Source organism: Phyllobates terribilis, unplaced genomic scaffold (assembly GCF_046119375.1).
Source record: "Phyllobates terribilis strain yellow unplaced genomic scaffold, ASM4611937v1 Scaffold_11__3_contigs__length_659146591, whole genome shotgun sequence".
NCBI lineage: Eukaryota > Metazoa > Chordata > Amphibia > Anura > Dendrobatidae > Phyllobates > Phyllobates terribilis.
Genome location: NW_027362771.1, coordinates 124,486,807 through 124,508,462, shown reverse-complemented (window position 1 = coordinate 124,508,462; position 21,656 = coordinate 124,486,807). Strand labels below are relative to the sequence as shown.

The 21,656-nt window shown below is 39.8% G+C and overlaps 1 protein-coding gene across 2 annotated transcripts in view; it reads right to left on the bottom strand.

The window, feature by feature from the left end:
• The window catches only part of NUAK1 (NUAK family kinase 1), a 136,936-nt gene that overhangs the window by 49,140 nt on the left and 66,140 nt on the right, over nt 1-21,656 (bottom strand). For both annotated transcript variants that reach the window (XR_012251194.1, XM_073651587.1), the window contains exon 2: nt 16,308-16,428. Coding sequence is in view for 1 of the 2 variants with exons in the window: in XM_073651587.1 (XP_073507688.1) it covers nt 16,308-16,428 (121 nt within the window). In the remaining variant the exon portion in view is untranslated. The remainder of the gene's footprint in view (nt 1-16,307; nt 16,429-21,656) is intronic.

The window sequence follows — 21,656 nt, the reverse complement described above, 5'->3', positions numbered from 1 at the left end:
CGAACAAAAAAGCAAGACTGCTGCAAGAACTGCATACCAGTGTATGGCAACCATACAATTGAACTAGAAAGAGGGTTTTTTTTCCTCAGCATTTGCCCATAAAATGGAAACTGTTAATTCAGAAACGCCATTTGGATGTTTCCTCTCTTACATTACAATTCCAATCAACTGGTCTTTGTATACAGGCTCATACATACGGCTGTATCAGACCGTCAAACCGTGTGGAAGAGTGGCAATAGTGTGCTGTGAGGCAAGACAGAAATTGCAGCAAGTACAGGGAAAGTAATTCACATTGCCGCCCATCGTCAGCACCACATCTACCTATCCTAATTGCTTTATTTTGTAATGAGCCATAAGCAGGCTGTCATAAAGAAACTCGTGTGGTCACATGCTCCTCCATCAACAGCCATTTTTGGTTTGTTGGTGTGGAAAGCTACAATAAAAGGAGAAGGTAACAAACCCCTTTAATGCTATAGCTTTGCAAGATATGTTGGACAAGTATAGCTTCCATCTTTGTGGGAACAGTTTTGGGAAGGCCCTTTTCTGCTCTAACATGACTGAGCCAAAGTGCACAAAGCCTATAAAGACTTTGTGGGGTGAGTTTTATGTGGAAGTACATGACTGGTCCACATAAAGCATTGACCTCAACTCCATCAATATGCATTTGGGATGAACTAAAATGGAGATTTCAAGTCAGGCCCTGTACTCCAACATCAGTGTCTGGACTTGCAAATGCTCTTCTGGGTGAATGTGCAACAATTCCCACAGACACTCCAAAATCTTGTAGAAAGCCTTCCCAGAACAGTGGTAGCTGTTCTTGCTGCAGAGAAGGGACAAACTCCATAATATTACGTATAGATTTGATATGGGCTGTCATAACATCTCAATTCCCATGCCTCTGGGATGAACTAGAATGGAGATTGCAAGTCAGGTCCTCTACTCCAACATCAATGTCTGACCTTGCAAATGCTCTTCTGGGTGAATGAGCAACAATTCCCACAGACACTCCAAAATCTTGTAGAAAGCCATCCCAGAAGAATGGTAGCTGTTTTTGCTGCAAAGAGGGGACAAACTCCATAATATTATGTATAGATTTGATATGGGCTGTCATAAACTCTCATGTAGGTGTCACGTGTAGCTGTCCCAATACTTTTTTATCCATAAGCATGACCTAGGCATGCCGCTCTTTTTCTAATTTTGTAACTCTTTGTATGTCCATTGTTTCCATTGTTAAACACAATAAAAGTTCTTGACTGTTAAAGACTAAATTTACATGTTACTATTATGTCATCTCATTTAAGGCTATGAAGTCTAGTTAATCAAAGATATGTTAATATGACAAAGAATATTAACAACGATGATGCAGATGAATTAAAGATGACAATTGTCATTTTTTTATTAATAATATATTCTGACATACAGTACATTGTGAAAGTATTTGGCCTCCTTGAACTTTTCTACCTTTTGCCACAATTCTGGCTTCAAACATAAAGATATAAAATTCTAATTTTTTGGGAAAGAATCAACAACAAGTGGGACACAATCGTGAAGTGGAACGAAATTTATTGGATATTTTAAACTTTTTTTAACAAATTAAAAACGGAAAAGTGGGGGTGCAATATTATTCAGCGCCTTTAGTTTCAGTGCAGCAAACTCACTCCAGAAGTTCAGTGAGGATCTCTGAATGATCCAATGTTGTCCTAAATGACTGGTAATGATAAATAGAATCCACCTGTGTGTAACCAAGTCTCCGTATTAATGCACCTGCTCTGTGATAGTCTCAGGGTTCTGTTTCAAGTGCAGAGAGCATCATGAAGACCAAGGAACACACCAGGCAGGTCCGAGATACTAGTGTGGCGAAGTTTAAAGCCGGATTTGGATACAAAAAGATTTCCCAAGTTTTAAACATCTCAAGGAGCACTGTGCAATTGATCATATTGGAATGGAAGGAGTATCAGACCATTGCAAATCTACCAAGACCCGGCCGTCCCTCTAAACTTTCATCTCGAACAAGGAGAAGACTGATCAGAGATGCAGCCAAAAGGCCCATGATCACTCTGGATGAAATGCAGAGATCTACAGCTGAGGTGGGAGAGTCTGTCCATAGGACAACAATCAGTCGTACACTGCACAAATCTGGCCTTTATGGAAGCGTGGTAAGAAGAAAGCTATTTCTCAAAGATATCCATAGAAAGTCTTGTTTGAAGTTTGTCACAAGCCACCTGGGAGACACACCAAACATGTGGAATAACGTGCTCTGGTCAGATGAAACCAAAATCAAACTTTTTGGCCACAATGCAAAACGATATGTTTGCTGTAAAAGCAACACAGCTCATCACCCTCAAAACACCATCCCCACTGTAAAACATGGTGGTGGCAGCATCATGGTTTGGGCCTGCTTTTCTTCAGCAGGGACAGGGAAGATGGTTAAAATTGATGGGAAGATGGACGGATCCAAATACAGGACCATTCTGGAAGAAAACCTGTTGGAGTCTGCAAAAGACCTGAGACTGGGAAGGAGATTTATCTTCCAACAAGACAATGATCCCAAACATAAAGCAAAATCTACAATAGAATGGTTCAAAAATAAACGTATCCAGGTGTTAGAATGGCCAAGTCAAAGTCCAGACCTCCTGAATCCAATCGAGAATCTGTTGTAAGAGCTGAAAACTGCTGTTCACAAACGCCCTCCATCCAACTTCAATGAGCTCGAGCTGTTTTGCAAGGAAGAATGGGCAAGAATTTCAGCCTCTCGATGTGCAAAACTGATAGAGACCTACCCCAAGCGACTAACAGCTGTAATCGCAGCAAAAGGTGGCACTACAAAGTATTAACTCAAGGGGGCCGAATAATATTGCACGCCCCACTTTTCAGTTTTTAATTTGTTAAAAAAGTTTAAAATATCCAATACATTTTGTTCCACTTCACGATTGTGTCCCACTTGTTGTTGATTCTTCCCAAAAAAATTAGAATTTTATATCTTTATGTTTGAAGCCAGAAATGTGGCAAAAGGTAGAAAAGTTCAAGGGGGCCAAATACTTTCACAAGGCACTGTATACACAACCTAAGGGGTAGAGGAAAATACATAAAAAGAAAATAAAGAAGACAGCAATCACAGATTTTAATAAAAGACACAATCTTTTGAATAAAAAAAAAAGCCACCAGCTGAGTCTGCAGGACTACTACTTCAATGGCTGTATGAAGAAAGAACTGTGTTTGCTTTGCTACATCTTGGAAAATATGTAGCTAACGTTATTGTTGGCTTGATGTATGCAGTCCGATAAGGCTAAAGCAAATGCCGTCTGTAGCTGACAATAGAATACCTCAGTCTCTGCTTATTCTTTGGCTTGCTTGTGACCATAAGGGAAAAATTCAGTTTGTTGGTTCAAAGGGACAGCCCAGGTCTTGCAATGAATCTGCGGGAATTCTCCTATGCTTTCTGTCTCAATGTGAGTAATCTACCTAAATTAGTTCCAGTATGTTGACATTCCTTCCATCTGGTGTCTTTCCATGCATTGGTATTTTTATTACTATTCTAGCAACCGCAGACAGCAGTACCTTTCCACAGTTACAAAGTGGTTCTTTATTAAACAGTCGCCAATCATACAGTACAGGCCTACATGTGTTTAATTTTAACTGTATGGACCTAAAATAGCCATACAGCCAATAAAACTGGTTAATGCCCTGTTACTTTCTTAAAGTAACAACCGATAAATTGTTCTTGTTGCTTGCGCTTTCTAAAGAACATAGTATCCAAAACACTACTTGTAATGAAAGCAGCATGAAAGAAGCCTACATTTGTCTGGTACATCCAGAGGTCAATGTTTTACTTTCAGTGATTTGCACCAATTTTTAGACAGATCACATGAAGGGCTCGTGCAGATCACTGTAATAATCGGGCGAATGCTGTCCGTTGTTTTGACGGAGAGCATTCATCCACGTGTTAGTCTATGGCGCCATGCACTTTTCCGATAATGTTTTCCTCGGACAGACCACATCCAGGTACAAAAATCGCTGCACGCCCGAGTTTGATCTGATGTTCGAACAAATATGTAGGACAAATATAAAAGAATAACATTGGTCATTACATGAGTGCTTATAGTGAGCACTGTGAGCGAGCCCTTATAGTAACTCTTTCACTTAAACCCTATTCATTATTTTATTTGCACCTTTTAGTTGAATTTTTCTTGGTTTGTCTGTTTTCTTTTCGCCTTTTAGTTCTTGGTTTGTCGGTTTCTTTTCTTCGACATCATGGACCTAGTTTTGGTTATTTGGATGTACTTTACAGAAAATATCACCAAATTTTTGCTCAATTGTACTGTAGCACCCTCTTTTTTTTGCACAACTGAAGACTAAAGTAAGACATTTTAAAAAGGTACAAAGAAGCAAAATAGCCAAAAAAATAAGTATCTTTGAATTGACGCCAAATCATCAAACATTGTGTGCGCATTTTTACAAATTTGATGCAAACTCTGCCAGTGCTTGAAGCAGGACAAAACAAAAAAATTACTTGAAAGAAAAGATGAATCAGAGCCTCTATTATACAGTATATAATGCATATCATATATGTATATATACCTAAAAACATTTGAAAAGTTTCAAAATTTCTGTGCAACGCAAGAGTGTGCAAAAATGTAACAATGTTTTGATGTCTTCACGACATTTTTGCCCAGCTCCAACAAAGATGTGTGATTTAGGGTGGGAAGAAGCATGATGACCCCAGCTCGACAAGTTCTTGACAAGTCCAACAGAGTCTGGAGTAAGAATTGTAGCGAGGCGCATGCCAGTTTGTGCCGTGCCTGATTAAGAGGCACCTCTTAATGTATCAGGAGCCTACTCCACCCGCTCCCTCATCAAGACTGAAGGAAAAAAGCCAGTCTTGATGAATCGGGCCCATAGTCTTCAGAAATAAATATATGATGTTAATGGTTATGCAACAATTTTTCTTTTATAGCTATCAAATTCTGTGCAGACTGTAATGGAAATCTGCTTTCAACAATGTTCTCTTTAAGTGTTATTTTAGAAAGTCTCCATTATGAACTGCTCACAGAGGTGTAGAGTAATTATGTAAGGAAATCCAAGATAGGTGGAATGTAACAGAGGGATTAAGTTCTTGATTTAAAGCCAGTATGGTCTATGAGATGACAAGGTTCAGGGTGCTATCAACGGAAAACAATGAGAAGTCTAGCACTCTCTGACGTCACTGCTCAGCCAGACAGGAAATTAATTAGAAGCACAGTCTAATTGAGAGGTAAAATGAAGCTGGATTTATTATCCTGCTTCTATGTTAAGAGTCCGCTGATCATTTCATTATTTGTTTTTCAGCTCATTTTCTTCCTCACGTAAGGTCACCTCATTCCAGAATACTCGGTGGGAATATACAATGGTTCTGATAATTTGTAAAAAGAGTCAAATACTTTTTATAACATGAAAGGAGCAAAAAAAGAAGGAACGTGTGACCTAAAAATGAGATACACACTTTTTCTTTTAATAATTCCCTATGTATAAAAGAGAAATAGTGGAAAACATATTGAGTAGAGACTGAGAAAATGCACCACTTTTCAGTATTCATTAGAAATCAGTAACTAGAAGATAGAAAATGACAGTATTAAAGATTAACTGACTAATCCAACAATGGTGTCAGTTATACCTTGTATTCAGGCCACGTTCACACGTTCAGTATTTGGTCAGTATTTTACATCAGTATTTGGAAGCCAAAACCAGGAGGGGAACAATCAGAGGAAAAGTATAATAGAAACACGTCACCACTTCTGTATTTATCACCCACTCCTGGTTTTGGCTTACACATACTGATGTCAAATACTGACCAAATACTGAACACGTGTGAACGTGGCCTCAACTGGAGCTACCCCACATGGAGAGTTTGTTAATCGCTAGCTTTGTGCAATCACCAAATTATAGTTCATAAAGGTGAGGGGGTAAAAGTCAACATTAACATGCTGACCCTTCTTCTGATGGTCAACACCATCATACTCCTTAATACCTAGAAAAGGAGGGCAAGATGCTTTTTTGACCATGAACTACTTTATGTATACGTCTAATAGTGGATGGCAAGGATTTATGAGCAATTTCTTGAAAACTATAAATAGCAAGCATTACAAAGTATAGCACTGTTTAGAGGAGTACACAGTGTGTAGCACATTCATGAGCAGGGTGCACGTGATACAGATGAATGGAGAACAATCTTAAAATGACATTAAGATCAGATCTCGCATTGTTTTGCCTCTTCTTTTCTAATTGGAGTTGAGCCAAGAAAAACTAATAAAGTTGAGCATCTCTGAAAGTTTCTCACATCCTATGTTTTTCAGTGCATGTAAGCACAAATCTGCTGCAATAATGTTAATAAGCCTTCTACTCTGTCACTCTGTTGCTTAGTCCTGTGGTAGAATATTAGTTTAGGCAGTGCTATCAGCAATAACCCACTGAGTGTTATAAGGGTTTTCCAGTTTGGGAAAATACCTATCCTCTGGCTTTTTTAAAAAACAAACTGCGCTTTACTCACCAGCCCCTGGTCCAGCACTGAGTCTCTGAAGCTGCCCCAGTGTCTGTTATTGTCCACAGCGAGGAAACCAATCAATGAAATGAGCTCAGTGGCTCTGGCGCTCAGTGTCATCAATTCGGGCAGAACCGTTAGGCTCAGTGTTAGGCCATGGCCCCACTATTCGTATTTGGTCAGTATTTGATCAGTATTATTTCTCAGGAGTGGGAGCCAAAACCAGGTGAGGAACAATCAGAGAAAAGGTATAATAGAAACAAATCACCAATTCTGCATTTATCACCCACTCCTGGTTTTGGCTCCCACTCCTGAGAAAAAATACTGACGTATTGTCAATATGATGTTAGCACTACATCCAAAAACAGAAGTGTGCGGCAGAGACTCACCATTGGACCCGAGGACAGTTAGTAAAGCTCCATTTGTTTTTCTAAAACCAACTGCAGCCAAGGGGCAGGGGTTTCCCGAAGCGGGAAAATCCCTTAAAAGTAGCATTCCACTAGTTTTTTTTATTAGTCTGTAACTAATTCCCCAATACATATGACTGAGATAGTGTTACCATATTTAGTAGCTCCTTTCTAGACGGAAAGTTATAGCAACCTTAACCTCAACTGGATCATGCAATCACATGGTAACCCCTCTGTTAGGAGTTCTCCATCTCAGCCATGAGAACTTCCTACATGATGAAACTGCATGGACTGTACCACTGAAGATCTTCACAGAGGGAGGGAGTGGGCAGACATTTTTGACATATTTGTTAAAGATTATTATACAGTTCAATTCACACAGATATAATGTAGATCCCAATTCGGCCTCCCTGAGTGTATACTTATAATCTATTGCTTTATTGAGGGAAAGATAAACTAAGGGTCCTGTCAGCAGGCAGAGGTGGTACTGGCTGAAGCTGCCTATTTTATGCTGTGCTGATGCATTATGGGGTTGATAGCAGAGCACAGACAATGCAGATACAATGCAGGGTGAAATCTAGGAATCAAAATGGAGGATGAAAAGGAGAAAGAAGAAACTGAGCTGCATGGAACTCCAACAGAGTGGTTTATTTTTCAGTTCTAGGAAAGCAGTGGTTTATGCTACCCCACCTGAGAGCAGCATAATGTAGGGACAGAGACTGATTCCAGCGTTGTATCAGTTACAGGCTGTGTGTTGTATTTTTTATAAAATCACTGCTATCTGCTGCAGGTCTACAAATTCTCTGAATGCTGAGCTCTGTATGATCCCACCCACACCACTGATTGGAAGCTTTCTGCCTATGCACAGTGTACTCAGGAAGCTGGCAATCAGTGAAGGACGGCAGAGTTATACCGAGCTCATGAATATGGAGGACTACATGGCAGCAGATTTACTAGTCCTCTAGTGATAATCCCCTGCTGATAAAACAGTGATTTTATCAAATTAAGTAAGTAGCCCAGTAAGTGACACATCGCTGGAATCAGGGCTTTTGACTCTACTTTATGCTGCTCTCAGATAAGGTGGTAAAAAGTGGGTGCCAGATTCCCTTTAATAACTGTCTTTTAACTTATGAAACTGATGATCATTATAATGGGTTACTTATACACCTGACTATAATTCTACAAAATCCCTGACTTTGTGCATGTGTATTGTGTGTATCAGGTGGGGGAGCAGGGATGGGACAAAATACGTTCCGTTTCTGCTTACGATCATGTACTCACCAGTGTTATTGACTGCAGATTAGATTAAGTATGTTAATTGTGTACGGTAATGAATCTTTCATTCACCCTTATATTTTTCTCTTTATACTTCCCACTGTTATTTCTTTATTTGTCATACACAATGTCCTATTTAACTGTGTGCCTCTTTGGACATATGTTGCGTATTACTTCTCATTTAAACTTATGGATCCACATTTTCCCTTCACCAATATGGTGTCCATAGTTCCCATATACTAAAGCACATGCACACACATGTACTTGTGCTTCAAATGTATTTTCCTTCACTAATATGGCGCCATTATCCTCAATACATCAGTGCGCATGCACGGATATGCCCACCCGTCACAAGCCCCCCTACCTCTACCAATTCAGTATTATGGACACGTGCAGTGAGATTTTATGATCTGATGAGGTTGAATGTATTAATTGAGTAACGAAGTCTTATATTATAATTATGCATGCACATGTGTATTACTATCCCAAATTTGTGCACTTTATATTACTTATATCTATCATTATGAAATGTTTTCTATTTCTATTCATTAGCTATGCCACTTTTTACCTATTTATCTATATATATTTGGAATCATGTTTTTGTATTATTCTCATAATTATGTTAATGATGTATAATCATGTCTGTAATTAAGCATCTGGTATGTACATTTGTTATGCTGCCTGAGAAAGGTTCACACTATGACCCGAAGTGTCGCCACATGTATCCAGAAACAATTTTGCATAGCTGGCGCTGCTTGCTATTTTTTCTTATATATTTTGAGAAAAACAAAGCTAATCCTAAAAGTATGACGGAAATTATAAGGACAATTTAAACATTAGTACATCATGACTTTGGCATGCTAGACCAAGAATACATTGTCCTTGGTATTCGTAGACTCGACATGTAGCGCAAAGGATCTTCATGAAAGAACCAAGCTTTTCACAGATTAAATTTATACTCTCAGAAGTAAAGATTCTGGCAAGTACGGGCCTAGCTGTTCACTACTATTCAAGATGTTTTAAGTCACTTCAAGAGTATTTTCCTCCCAGCTGTACAGAGCCAATTGCCAACTCCTGTCTTGCTGAGCGGATGGAATTTCTCCAGACTGAGAATGAGGGTCTACGTCTTCCAGTTACTTCTGGAAATAAATGAGCTGTGATTGGGTTACAGAATGTGATTGCTAATATACCAAGCTTTATTCTCCTTTTGAAACCCAGTCTTAAAGAACCATGGAATTGGAACTAAAAATGTTGTTAGTAACCATAACCATGCCATACATATTTACCTAACCATCCAGAGGAATATGGTCATTGGCAAATAGAGGGAATATATTGCAGTCCAATGCATCACCACTGCAGCAAGTGATTGACTGCAGCAGTCACATGGCTGTCCCCACCAGAAGGAAAAGCATGGGTGGTAAAAATGAACTGGGAATATGATTGTCCAGGTCAGTACAATTACAGTGATGCAAAACATGTCTAGTTTTTTTATTTAAGTGGTGAAAAAAATGTATGTTTTGTTAAAAAAAAAAAAAAATTGGTTTGTGTCGCCATTTCTGAGAACAGTAACTTTTTAACTTTTGCTCGATTAAGTTGTTGCAGGGCTTATTTTTTGCACGTTTTTATTGATACTATTTTGATGTAGATATGAATTTTTGATAGCTTTTGTTGCATTTTTTATGAAGGTGAGGAGACAATAAAGACACAACTCTGGCATTTCGATATATTTATTTTCTATATGGCACTTACTGTTCAGGTTAATTTACTTTATTTTATATTTTGAACGATTGGACTTTTACAGACATGGAGATACCAAATATGCATTTTTTATTATTTTTATTTCTTTGATAATAACAGAGGAGAAGAGGTTAATGTGCATTCTTTTTTTTCATATTTTTTAAAATTTTACTTTATTTTCTTTATTTTTTTGTTCCCCTCTGAGTCTTGAATCTGCTGTAATCTGATCACTTGTTCTATATACTGTGATACATCACTAATGTGATATTGTAGGAAAAATACCAGAGGCGGTGCTTCTACGGAGGATAAAGATGGCAGTTGGCTGCCATGACATCCCATTAGCCCCCTGCAAATGCATCACGACAATGATTAACAGCGGCATTTAAATGGTTAAGCAGAAGGGATTGGAATAAGATCCAGTCTTTGCTATTACAACAAGATGCTGGCTGTATATCACATTTGGCATCTCCTGGGTATGGTGCAGTCTCAACTACTGAGCCAGCACCAGTATACTACAATGATTGTAGCTGACTACCATGACAATCCATTGGCCCGCTACGATCGTGATTAACAGCGGCATGTAAATGGTTAAACAGCACGCTCCAGTCATTCCTGTTACAGCAAGAAGCTAGCTGTGAATCACAGCTGGTATCTCCTGGGTATGGTGCAGTCTCAGCTCCTGAGCCAGCTCCCTACAGCAGCACCTGACACTTGATGTAACATCACATGTCAGTAAGTGATTAAAAAGTCACCAAAAATGTAATTGTTATTAAGGAACTTATATGGCAGGACCTGAGTTGTCCTTATGAGTTACACTATATAATCTTTATCCAATAATAATTTAGTAACATACTGAACTAAGTAAGACAAACATGTGCTTATTCATATACATAAAAGACTGAACATTAAAATGTAACATTTCCATCAAATTGTAAGGTTATATGCAAGCTTTCCATGTTTTATTATTTTCTGAAAACTTTTTGTATATTACCTCTTTCATAGGAAAATTTGTTAAAAAAAACACATTAAAATATTTGTAAGGCGGCGCTGGCTATCATTATGGATTATTGTGGCTGGCTTTGTTTAACCCCTTCACGATGGGGCCAATTTCTGTTTTTGCATTTTCGTTTTTTCCTCTCCTTCTTCCCAGAGCATTCACTTTTTTCATTTTTCTGTCCACATGGATGTATAAAGGCTTGTTTTTTGCTGGATGAGTTGTACTTTTGAATGACACCATTCATTTTACCACATAGTGTACTAGAAAACGGGAAAACAATTCCAAGTGGGGAAAGATTGTGAAAAAAAAAAGTAATTTTGACATTGTTTTTTTGGGAATTGTGTATGCAATATGCTTCTGCTCATCAGTAGGATTACAGCGATACCAAACATGTCCAGATATTTCATTACTTTTGTGGTGAAAAGAAAAAAAAATCCGAAGTTTACAAAAAGAAATTTGGGGGTTGAGTTGCCATTTTACGAGACCCATAACATTTTCAATTTTCGGTCGATAGAGCTGTGTGTTGCCTTATTTTTTTGAGGGGCGAGACAATGTTTTTACGTATACCATTTTGGGATAGATGTAATGTTTTGATCGCTTTTTACAGCATTTTTTGTGGAATTGCAGAGACTGAAAAAATAAAATTTTGCCATTCTTGAATTTTTTTTCGTTTACGGTGTTTACCGAACAGGTTAATTATTTTTATATTTTGATAGATTGGACTTTTATGAATGCGGCGATACCACATACAGTATGTGTATTTTACTTTTATATTTAATGGGGAAAAAAGGCTATGATTTGAACTTTTATGTTTTTTTTTAAAACATTTTTTTTTACTACAACATCGCTGTAGATAGCAGAAATCACAATCTCTTTTGAAGCCCAGCCACAGGCAGGGTTTCAAAGGAGTTCCACAATGACAAGCATGGAGGTCTTCAATAGACCTCCATCTGTCATAGCAATTCATCAGCGACCCGCGATCATGTCATGGGCGCACTAAATGGCACGCCCACATGCCGGCCCATGTGAAATATCGCTTTCAGAGATTGACAGCGGCGTTTTACAGGTTAACAATCGCGGGCAGAGCTTCGCTCCATCCGTGATTGTTAGAAGCATTTCCTAGCTGTAACACACACAACCATGACCTGCCGTGTATGGGGCAGGCTCACCCCGTGAGCCCAATCCATACACCCGCTTCCGAATTGCAACTTCACATATAGCAGAAGTCGTGAAGGGGTTAAACGTGCACAATGACAGACATAAGGGTGCCCTGTTATAGTCTTCCTTTAATTGTCCGAGGGGTCATCCCGATCTTTAAAATTAATGGCCTACTTCTTAGAATAAAATATTAGTGGGGATTCTCTCAGCACTTGCACCAGTCAGATGTTTAAAAGGGGCTGCAGCGATCTGGTGATCAAAACATCCTCGATTAATCATGTAGCAGGCAAAGTTCCATACTTTTGGTGTTGGCTGTTCACTTGGACCAAGCTGCCCGTAATCGTAATAATAGACAGAGCTTTAACTAAAATTAAGCGATGAAGAGAATGTGGCACCCACTGGACTGCTGACACTCGTTCAAAAAGATGATCTGTACCTGTTCTAATTGGGGTTATGTCTGAAATTTTAAAAGACTTTAAAAATGTAAAAATCTTTTACAATTTTACTAATACTACTATCCAGATGTTACTAGAGGATCTCTCTAAATTAAAGAGTAACAGTAGTCTTAATGTTATCAGAGAGATCTGCGTCTTTCTCCTCGATGACTGATCATTCATTCTAAAAATTCTCAATTCACGGCTAAAATCAGTTTTCAGTAAAGACAGACTTATCCATTACTGACATGGGAGATGACAGTTGGTGCTTTTAAAAATCTATGGAGGGGTGGCAGGAGCAGGCAACATTCTGCTGCAAGGATCCTTACATTTCTCTATAGAACTTTATGAGCACGAATTGTCATCTTCTATCTCTGTAATAGGAAATTCTGTATTCACTGAAGACTGATTTTACTCACAAATTGAGAATTTTTAGAATTAAAGATCAGACCAGGAGGAGAAAGAAGCAGATTTCTCAAATAAGATATATTACAAAGTTTTTTATTTCCATGTGTGCTATTCATTCCTGAAAAAAAATTTAAAACAATGGTTGCTCTTTAACAATTTCAGGACCGCCTATAGACTATTAGCATCCAGGCAGGCAGTCCCCATTTTATTCTGCAGTGATGTTCTAAAATGTCACTGCATAATAGAGCTGCTGCACACATTGTGCAACTGTAGGGACAGGCAGCCGGCTGTCAGACACAGCTAGATTACCTGCAGTGGAGGCAAACATGATTTATTATCATGTCTACCTTCTCGATTGTTGTATATACAGTGCTGAACAAGTGTTATGTACACAGATTAAGAAGTACTTACCATGCTTCCTCCTCCAGACCCAGAGATCATGTAACTGGGGCTAATATTCTGTCCCTAGTTAAATGGAAATCAGCGCTAAAACAAATGTATTAATGTGTTCAAATGTCCACCAAAGGTCTTATAAGATGTTATGGGGGGCACAGTATGCCCAATTAAAGAAAAATAAATAAATAAATAAATGAAAAACCATGCTAAAAAAAAATACAACAAAACTTACAACAACAAAAAAAAAAGACACCATCAGTCCAAATCGCTGTTTCTAGCGCTGTCCCATCAAAAAATATGTCCAATATATAAAAACTATTTCTGTGAAAGAGGGAACCAAATCTAAAGTATTTTTAGTGATCCATTGTGGTCGTGAAAAAAAATGTGAAAATAGCCATGTATTTAATTTTTTTCTTTATATTTTCTCTGCATAGCAGCCCAAAAAGAAGAGGAATATAAACATGACATAAAAAATAAGTCTCATGCATCATGATAAGTCTCATGCATCATGGAAAAGAGGAAAAAAATGCATCACGGAAAAGGAAAATAAATGTAATATTTGAATGTGCATGTACGATCAAACCCGAAAATGTGCAAGGTCAGGAATGAGGGAAAATAATCCAGTCAAGAACTTGTTAACAGATGAACCTACTAAAATAAGAGCTTGTTCCACTAATTGGTCTTACTTTTGATAAGTAGTCATAGGCTGAGACAAACATTCTACATGAGGACACTGGTTAGTCTACATGAAGCATCTACTTTTTTCCCTTTATGTCACTCGTATGCATGTGTAGGCCGTTTTGATCTATGATGTCTGATTTCTAAAAAGACAAGCTGAAATGCAGATGCTTAACATTGCTGGAATCCTACAGAACCAAAGTGCGATGTTAGCAATAATAAATAATCCATCAGATCCAGTGAGTTTAGCATGTGTGAAATGCCAGTGACTAGCCCCTATGCTTTTAACCCCGAGACAATGTGAGGTCAGCGGTTAATTATCTGGCAGCAACTCAGTATTTCTCCCTACAGACTTGTCATCAAGAAATAAAATCGCATTTTCTACAATTCTGTATGAATCTGTATTTCAACGGTCTATTCAGCCGATTCTGGTTTTCCTCCAGAGTGAAAGGAAATCCCCATTAGGTGTTTCTACTTGGCTTGGTGCACTTGGCAAGTGCTGCCCCAGGATTAGGGTGTGTGCAGTGCTTCAATCATCATTTTCCAAGAGACCATTGTACGCACTGCTTGTTTCTACACTTCTCTTTTTTTCTGTCTATGACGCTTTTCTGTAACTCCACTGACTGAAGTGACCTCCTTTGTCTGACCCTTATACACTTGGCTTCTTGTGACACAGTACACATCACACCCCTGTCACCTCATCTTGGCTGCTGCTTTCCTGAGCTGGTATGGGCTGGCCTCATATAAACTATCAGGAACCCTCTGGATGACTTACTCCTGGGATCCTTTCACTTTCCCATCAGGAGCAGCAAGCTCATTTTTGGCAGAAACAATTCAGGTTACTTTGGGACAGTTATGTCCAGTTTCTAAAAGTAAAATGCACTTCTTGCTGACACAATTTACAGCAGCTTTTATCCCAAAAATGTAATGGCCTCATAGAACAACTCAGTGTCTGCGAGCACATTATCACAGCCCCTGCATGAGAATACAGGCTACCATAAATCGTACCTATATTCTGCTGATTGCTTCTGGAGATTCCCGGCAACTTATTATAGGAATGACCATGCATTTAAAATAATAGTGTTACGAGCAATTAATTATGAAAATGAATGTGTGTCCCATGTAATGGAAATACATGCCACATACTAAAGGACCGAGATGTTCTTTATAGTAGTTCTCTCTGGTGGACAGAAGCCGATAACCTGTGGACCCTCATCCCCATTGTCTCCACCAGAATAAATAGATTATGGGATTATGTTTAAACCATATAAACAGTGTGAAATCCCTGTATGTCATAGCCTACACCTCTCCTTGAATCCTTGCGAGCATCGTTTGGGAAGACGATGATGGACTGGGATGTACTATGGCGAAAGATGATTTTTGCTTTTTAGATTTGAGAGCCAGGTATTTCACTTGATGCATATTGATATGAGCTGCAGATAAAAAGGTCTAGCCATAGTTTTAGTGGCATACAACAATTGGAGATGAGAATGGCAATTATGAGCTGGAGATTGAAAAGTGCATACAAGTATGACTTATAGCAACTAGTGAAGAATATCATCCCTAAGTCCATTCCAGTAGGGAAACAGTCAGCAATAGTTATTTAATAGGAACTCGTCACTTAAGGGCACTAAACCAGAAATAAGTCGCTATACTGGTGGGGTTTGGTTTCCACAACAATCTGTATTAGCATTATGTCTAGGAAGAAGGTATATTATAGTGTGAGCCCTCGTGGGCAGGGTCCTCTCTCCTTCTGTACCAGTTTGCTGTTGCGTTTTTGTTCAAGATTATTGTAATTGTTTTTGCTATGTATACCCCCTATTTCACATGTAAAGCGCCATGGAATAAATGGCGCTATAATAATAAATAATAATAATATTATAGTGTGTCATATGAAAGCTACAGGAGAAGACTCCTAGGATGAGTCTGGGGCATCATGACGTTATGTGCACTGGCCTTGGCTCCATTAAATGCCCCTAGATTTGGTTCTGAATTCTTCATACTTTGTAGCAATCCGCTAAAATGGTAATTTTGAGAGTTTCATGTTTAGAACACTTACTTGCAAAGTTCACACTTATGATCTGGGTAAGATTTCCATTTGCACTCACACAACATTTCACTGTGCGTACTCAGTGTGACCTGCGTACTTTACATGAACATGTCCTACGATGCTAAACCTCAGTATTTGTACAGTTTAATGATGTGCAACCCACGCAAGCACAAGAAAGGCTGCTGACAAGCAAATGGGGTGAACTGAAACAATGGACCACACAAAATTCACAGAATTTATGAGACAATATTACCTTCATAGATACTTATGATATGCGGATGGCTGAGTGATGACATTATTTCAATCTCTCGTCTGATGTGAACCATATCTTGTTCATCTCTTATTTTGTCCTTACGGATAGATTTTATGGCAACCTAGAATATTTAAAAGACTAAGCGTTACTTTGGGAACAGAAACAGATGTTAGGCAACAATTAGAACTGCTCAAAAATCAACACAGATGTTGTTTGCTGGCAATAAATACACAGCAAATTGATCAGACCAAACCTTAAAGACCTCCTCTAAGAATATTCCTCAAATGTGAATATTACCAAGAAATGATACCACATTTTATACTGACAAAACCACATCTAAACAGACATCATGAAAGAGATGGAAGAATTCAGATCATAAGGTTATATTCTGCTTGGTAGTCATCCATGTCTGAGGTTTTCTGATGATATAGTCTGCCATGATAATGTCCATAGACATGCAGTATATCATTGGTATAAATGGATCCACCACACCCATTGATCTCTATTTGTTCACAGTAGGGCTGAATTCAGATGTCTGTGAACTATGGTTCTAGCATACAGCTATATAGGATGCAGTTCAGTTCAGGTCAGGAAACCTCGGTTGATCAGGAAACCTCAGTCCGTTCACAGACGGCGACACACGGACATGTGAATGCAGCCTAACAAGCATAGAAATGGGCCTGTTTATGTAATAGACTTTTATAGCAGTGACTTAAACCGCTACTAAAACTACAGCATCACTTATCATACTAGCATGCAGGGTATCTGTGTACTGTGACGCAGCATTAGAAGCCACCATTGCTGTCTGCATTCTACACTTCACCATACAAGTCAGATGAATCGAATGATTATGGTGGACCAATCATCTACTGCACTATTTCATAAACTGGGCTTCGCTGCACCCTGGTGCAATTTCTGGGGTTTTGCAGATTGACTCTTGGTAATGGCCTTTGGCTTGTATTCCACGTATGCCAAATGTGTTCTGTGACCTGCACATTGTGACCTCTTTATGTAGCAACAGCCAGTATTTTCTGATTCACAGGAAAGTATGTCACTAGGAATGAGTGGACCTGTGGAAGTTCGGGTTCAACCGAACTTCAGTCCAAAGTTCTGTTTGGGTACCAGAACTGTACCCGAATTTGAACTTGAACCCGAACCTCATAGAAATCAATCGGGACCCGAACTTTGGAGCTGGAAAATATATCTCCTCCCCGAACTGTAAAACGGACTTCCAGGAGTTCAGCACTAGATTCCAGTACGAAACCCCGAACTTTACAGCTCGGGTCCATTCATCTTTAATTAACACTTGTTAATTAGGGGGGATCCATCTGCTCAGACCCTGCAATGATTGGGAGAACAAGTAACTTTTATCCTCACTAGAATGGAGTGGCAGTGTGAATGCTCAACCTGAGCGCCAATAATTCCCTAAGGAACTGGTGAATGCTGTGCTTGTTTTTTTCTAGCAACCCCAAAATGAATGTGAATCCAAGTTAATGCGCCATTTTATAACTGTCCCGTTAGGGAAAAAAAAATTCCACAAACTGCCAATTGGTGCGGGTCCCGGCAATGAGACACCGACTGATCAGAATGCTATCACCTATTCTTAGGATAATTTGTTTTCACTGAACTCCTTTAAAGAAGTACAGGGAGAATGTTAGATTAGTAGTGGACTGACCAATGGGACTTCCATCTATTGCTAGAACAGGTGGCACTGATCTACCATTCCCCCAACAGTAAAACCATGGCTAAAAGAATATGAAATGGAGCAGCAGTCAAGCATGAGCCTTGCCACTTTATTCAAAGTCTACAGCACTGATGGAAACAACTATTTGTAGTATTCCCTTAAAGTTGGTGGGGTGGGTTTGTAAAAAGTTTGCCCGATCCATGACTGTTGGCTCAGACATAACCGTGTCTTTCATGTTGAGGACACATTATTTGGCCAATTGTGACATGCTGGGATTACGTCACCATGGAGGGCACAGTAGTCACACTCTGTTAACGAGCCTTCGTTATTCAGAATGGGTAACTGTCCTGCAGCTGGGTGTCCAGCTGATTTGGGGTTCCTAGGTGTGTCAGAACCTGACTCAAAGTGATATATAATGTGAATAGCTTCAAGTTTCCTCAACTATAAGCTACAAAGGAAAAGGGAAAGGTAAAATAAGGTAAGAGACAAGGCACTGACATCCATGGAATAACAGGCTGACAGGAGTAAGTTAAAATGATAAAATATTTCCAAGAACTATATCGTTTCTACTTAGCTTTCCTTTCCATATGGTGGCAATCAACCTCCTATTGACAGAACAGGCAACTGAAACATTGCTAAATTCATCTTCTAGTAGCGAACAAACCTTAAATGCAACTTTTCACATAAAAGCTCCTGGTTTCAAGGCTATAAAAAGGATTAAAAGGCATTCCAGAACCCTTTCCAGCTCCTCTGTGAATGTTTGCTGAAAACGTTTGCATTTCTCTGACCTTTATAGTAAGTAAAGGATGGCCAAACAGTTTTGTCACATTGCTAAAAGACTACTGCTATGTTCTAGTGACACAGTGTAAGGTTGACACACTATGAAATTAAATAATAGGCATCAATTGAACAAAAGCGAAATGCTAAACCCATTGAATTGTAAAAGGCGATCTATGTGGCTCTACAAATCAAAGCTGAATATTCTATTTTACCACTCTTAGAAAATTACATGCTCTAGTTGAAAGCCCGAGAAACAGATGGTGCAGACTGTAATAACCCAAGCTCCCTGAGGTGAGAATGAAGCCAAAGGCAGCACAACCCTTGCTAAAAAGACTTTTTTGACATTAGTAAAAATTAAACATTATTTGTAAGACCTATTGGAACCATTTTTTCTAAGGGCTGCAAAAATGTCATCCTGTAATAATACTATGAATCAAGATTAAAAGCAAAATGTCTATGTGTGCCCAAATTTTATTGTAAATCTTTACAAATTGTCACGAGTGTGTCAGGTTTGACAGACAGTTATTCTGGATTCGACTGTAGAAGGTCGCTGCACTTGGCCTTGCAGACACCTTCTTGATCCTTTCATCATCCCTCCCTCTCTGGGACCCATCGATGATCTCCACCTTCTGCTGCTAATTAGCACATCCTTGCAGATCTTTAAATACACTCAGTTTCTCCAGAGAGGGGCTGGTGATAGAGTTAATTCCTCTGTTCAGATCTGAATTCTAGCATAGCTAGAATCAGTGAGTGAGTATATCTGTGTGGTAGGTTAGTGATATCATAGTCCAAAAAAAGGGACCATAGGGGAATCCTAGTGGATTCTAGGCTGGAGATCTTTCCCTACACGAGACCATAGGTAATTAGTACCTTATCCTCTGGACACTTGTCCGATCTTTTGTGGTGTGGAGTTCATTCATACGACACTTGGGTCTAAGGGATATAGAATTAATGTTATTTTCCACCTACTCTAGTCTGATTGGTGTCTGTGCTTGAGGCACAGCTGGTGATACCATGGGAGACTACCATAGTTTTCTGTGGTCCCCTTTTCTGGATTATGATATCACCAACCTACCAGACGGATATACCCACTCATTGATCCTAGCTATGCCATTAAGATCCACTTGGATTACATGTGTCTGTTAAAACCCACCACTTTGAATATATTCTCTTAAGTTGGTTTTGTGTGTTGTGGGGTGATACTCCTAGCCTCAACAATGGGTTTCTGCATGAGTATTTTATCACTGTTCTATATATTTGTTAATAGTGTGTATGACGCGCCCCCTGGGCAGTGGGGTACTCGGTAGCCGGGTTGGTCGGTGCTGGGGGATGTCACGGTGGAAGTGACCCGGTCCGTGACCCAGGGCGGTCAATTAAAGGGGAATAAAGTAAAAGGAATAAAGTTTTTATATATAATGTTCGTGACGCAGAGCTAAGCCCCAGGGCAGGAAATAGTTATGTTATGAGGTAGATGATGCTGGTGCTGTGTAGTGCAGGGCTGGTGATGGCGCAGCAATAATTCTAGGACACAGTGGGGTGCAGTCTTCAAGATTTACTCACAGTTGTTCAAGACTCCAGGTTACCAGCGCCAGTGTGTAACCTCCCACGTCGTCCTACGTTTACCAAGGAAGGGGTTCAGCAATCCCTCAGGTAATTCAGGAGTACTTAAAGGGACCCCGTTTTGTGTGCCTTCCTCAGTCGTCTTCCTGCGCTGGCTCTCACCCTCCTGCCCTGCGCCTCACAATCAGTGTCCCAAGCCAGTAGCCTCGGATCTTGGCGGGCGATGTGCAGTCCCCTGAATCCTATGTGGCCACCTTTTCGGCGATATAATTGTGGTTTTGGGCAGCTGCACCTTGAAAGTACAGCAGCCTCCGGATTTCTAGCTGAGCCTTGTAGTTCTCCACTAGTTAGGGGCCGGTCCCCTCTGCGGCCTAATCCCTCCACGTCCTGGCTGATTCGGGCGCACGGGTGGCTTCCGCACTCGCCGTGCCCCTGGGATCCCCTCTGTTCCTCTTGGAGCCTTCCCTCTGCTCCTGTCCTCTCTCTCAGTCTGTTCTCCTGGGCCTCTCAGTCTAGGCCCGCTCCTCTCTCCTCTCTTTCTGAGCACAGGTCCTACAGAGCTCCGACTCCCACTCTTTCTCCTCTCAGACTGGACCCACTCTTCCAAGATGGTTCCCTTTTTGTAGTCCTACTCAAAGTACTCCCCTGTCCTGCGTCCTCCACCCACACCCACTACATGGTTTCCCCTCTCTCGGTTCCCGCCACTTCCAACCAGGGATAGGGCTCAGCATAAGCCAGTGCATCTTGCCCCGCCTGCTGGTCTGGAATGGTGTAGTGTTGGATGCAGGTGGGTGGGTCCCGGGCAGTACTCCCTTCTTCCCTGAGAGTGGGGCACCACACCTCTGGGTGAGATGCAGTACCTCTGTGGCGACTGAACCCACAGGGGCGCCACATGTACATCGCGAAATACTTTAAATTAATTTACTAAAGATATATTTTTTATTAGCTTTAACTCAATGTCCTCCGTTTTTTCTATGATTCTCAGAGTTTGCAATGGTGTGGGACACTAGCCATTATATAGTAACTTAGGATGAAGTATTAGAACTTACATTTTATATTTTTCGCATTGTACCTTTTTGCTGAGTTTTTTTAAAGTCATAACTGAGGATTTGGAAATACCCTTGTTTTAACATTATGGCTTACCCGAGTGCAGTGAGTGTGTCAGGACTCAAACCCAGCAGCTCTTGTGCACCAGATCTTGCAACAAAGAGTTGTTCTCCATTGCCACACTGCTAACTCATATTGAAAAGTGTTTTACATACAGTAGGTCATTTCCATAGGGATGGGCACAGAGAACGTTTCTATACTTCAATGTGTAATGAATC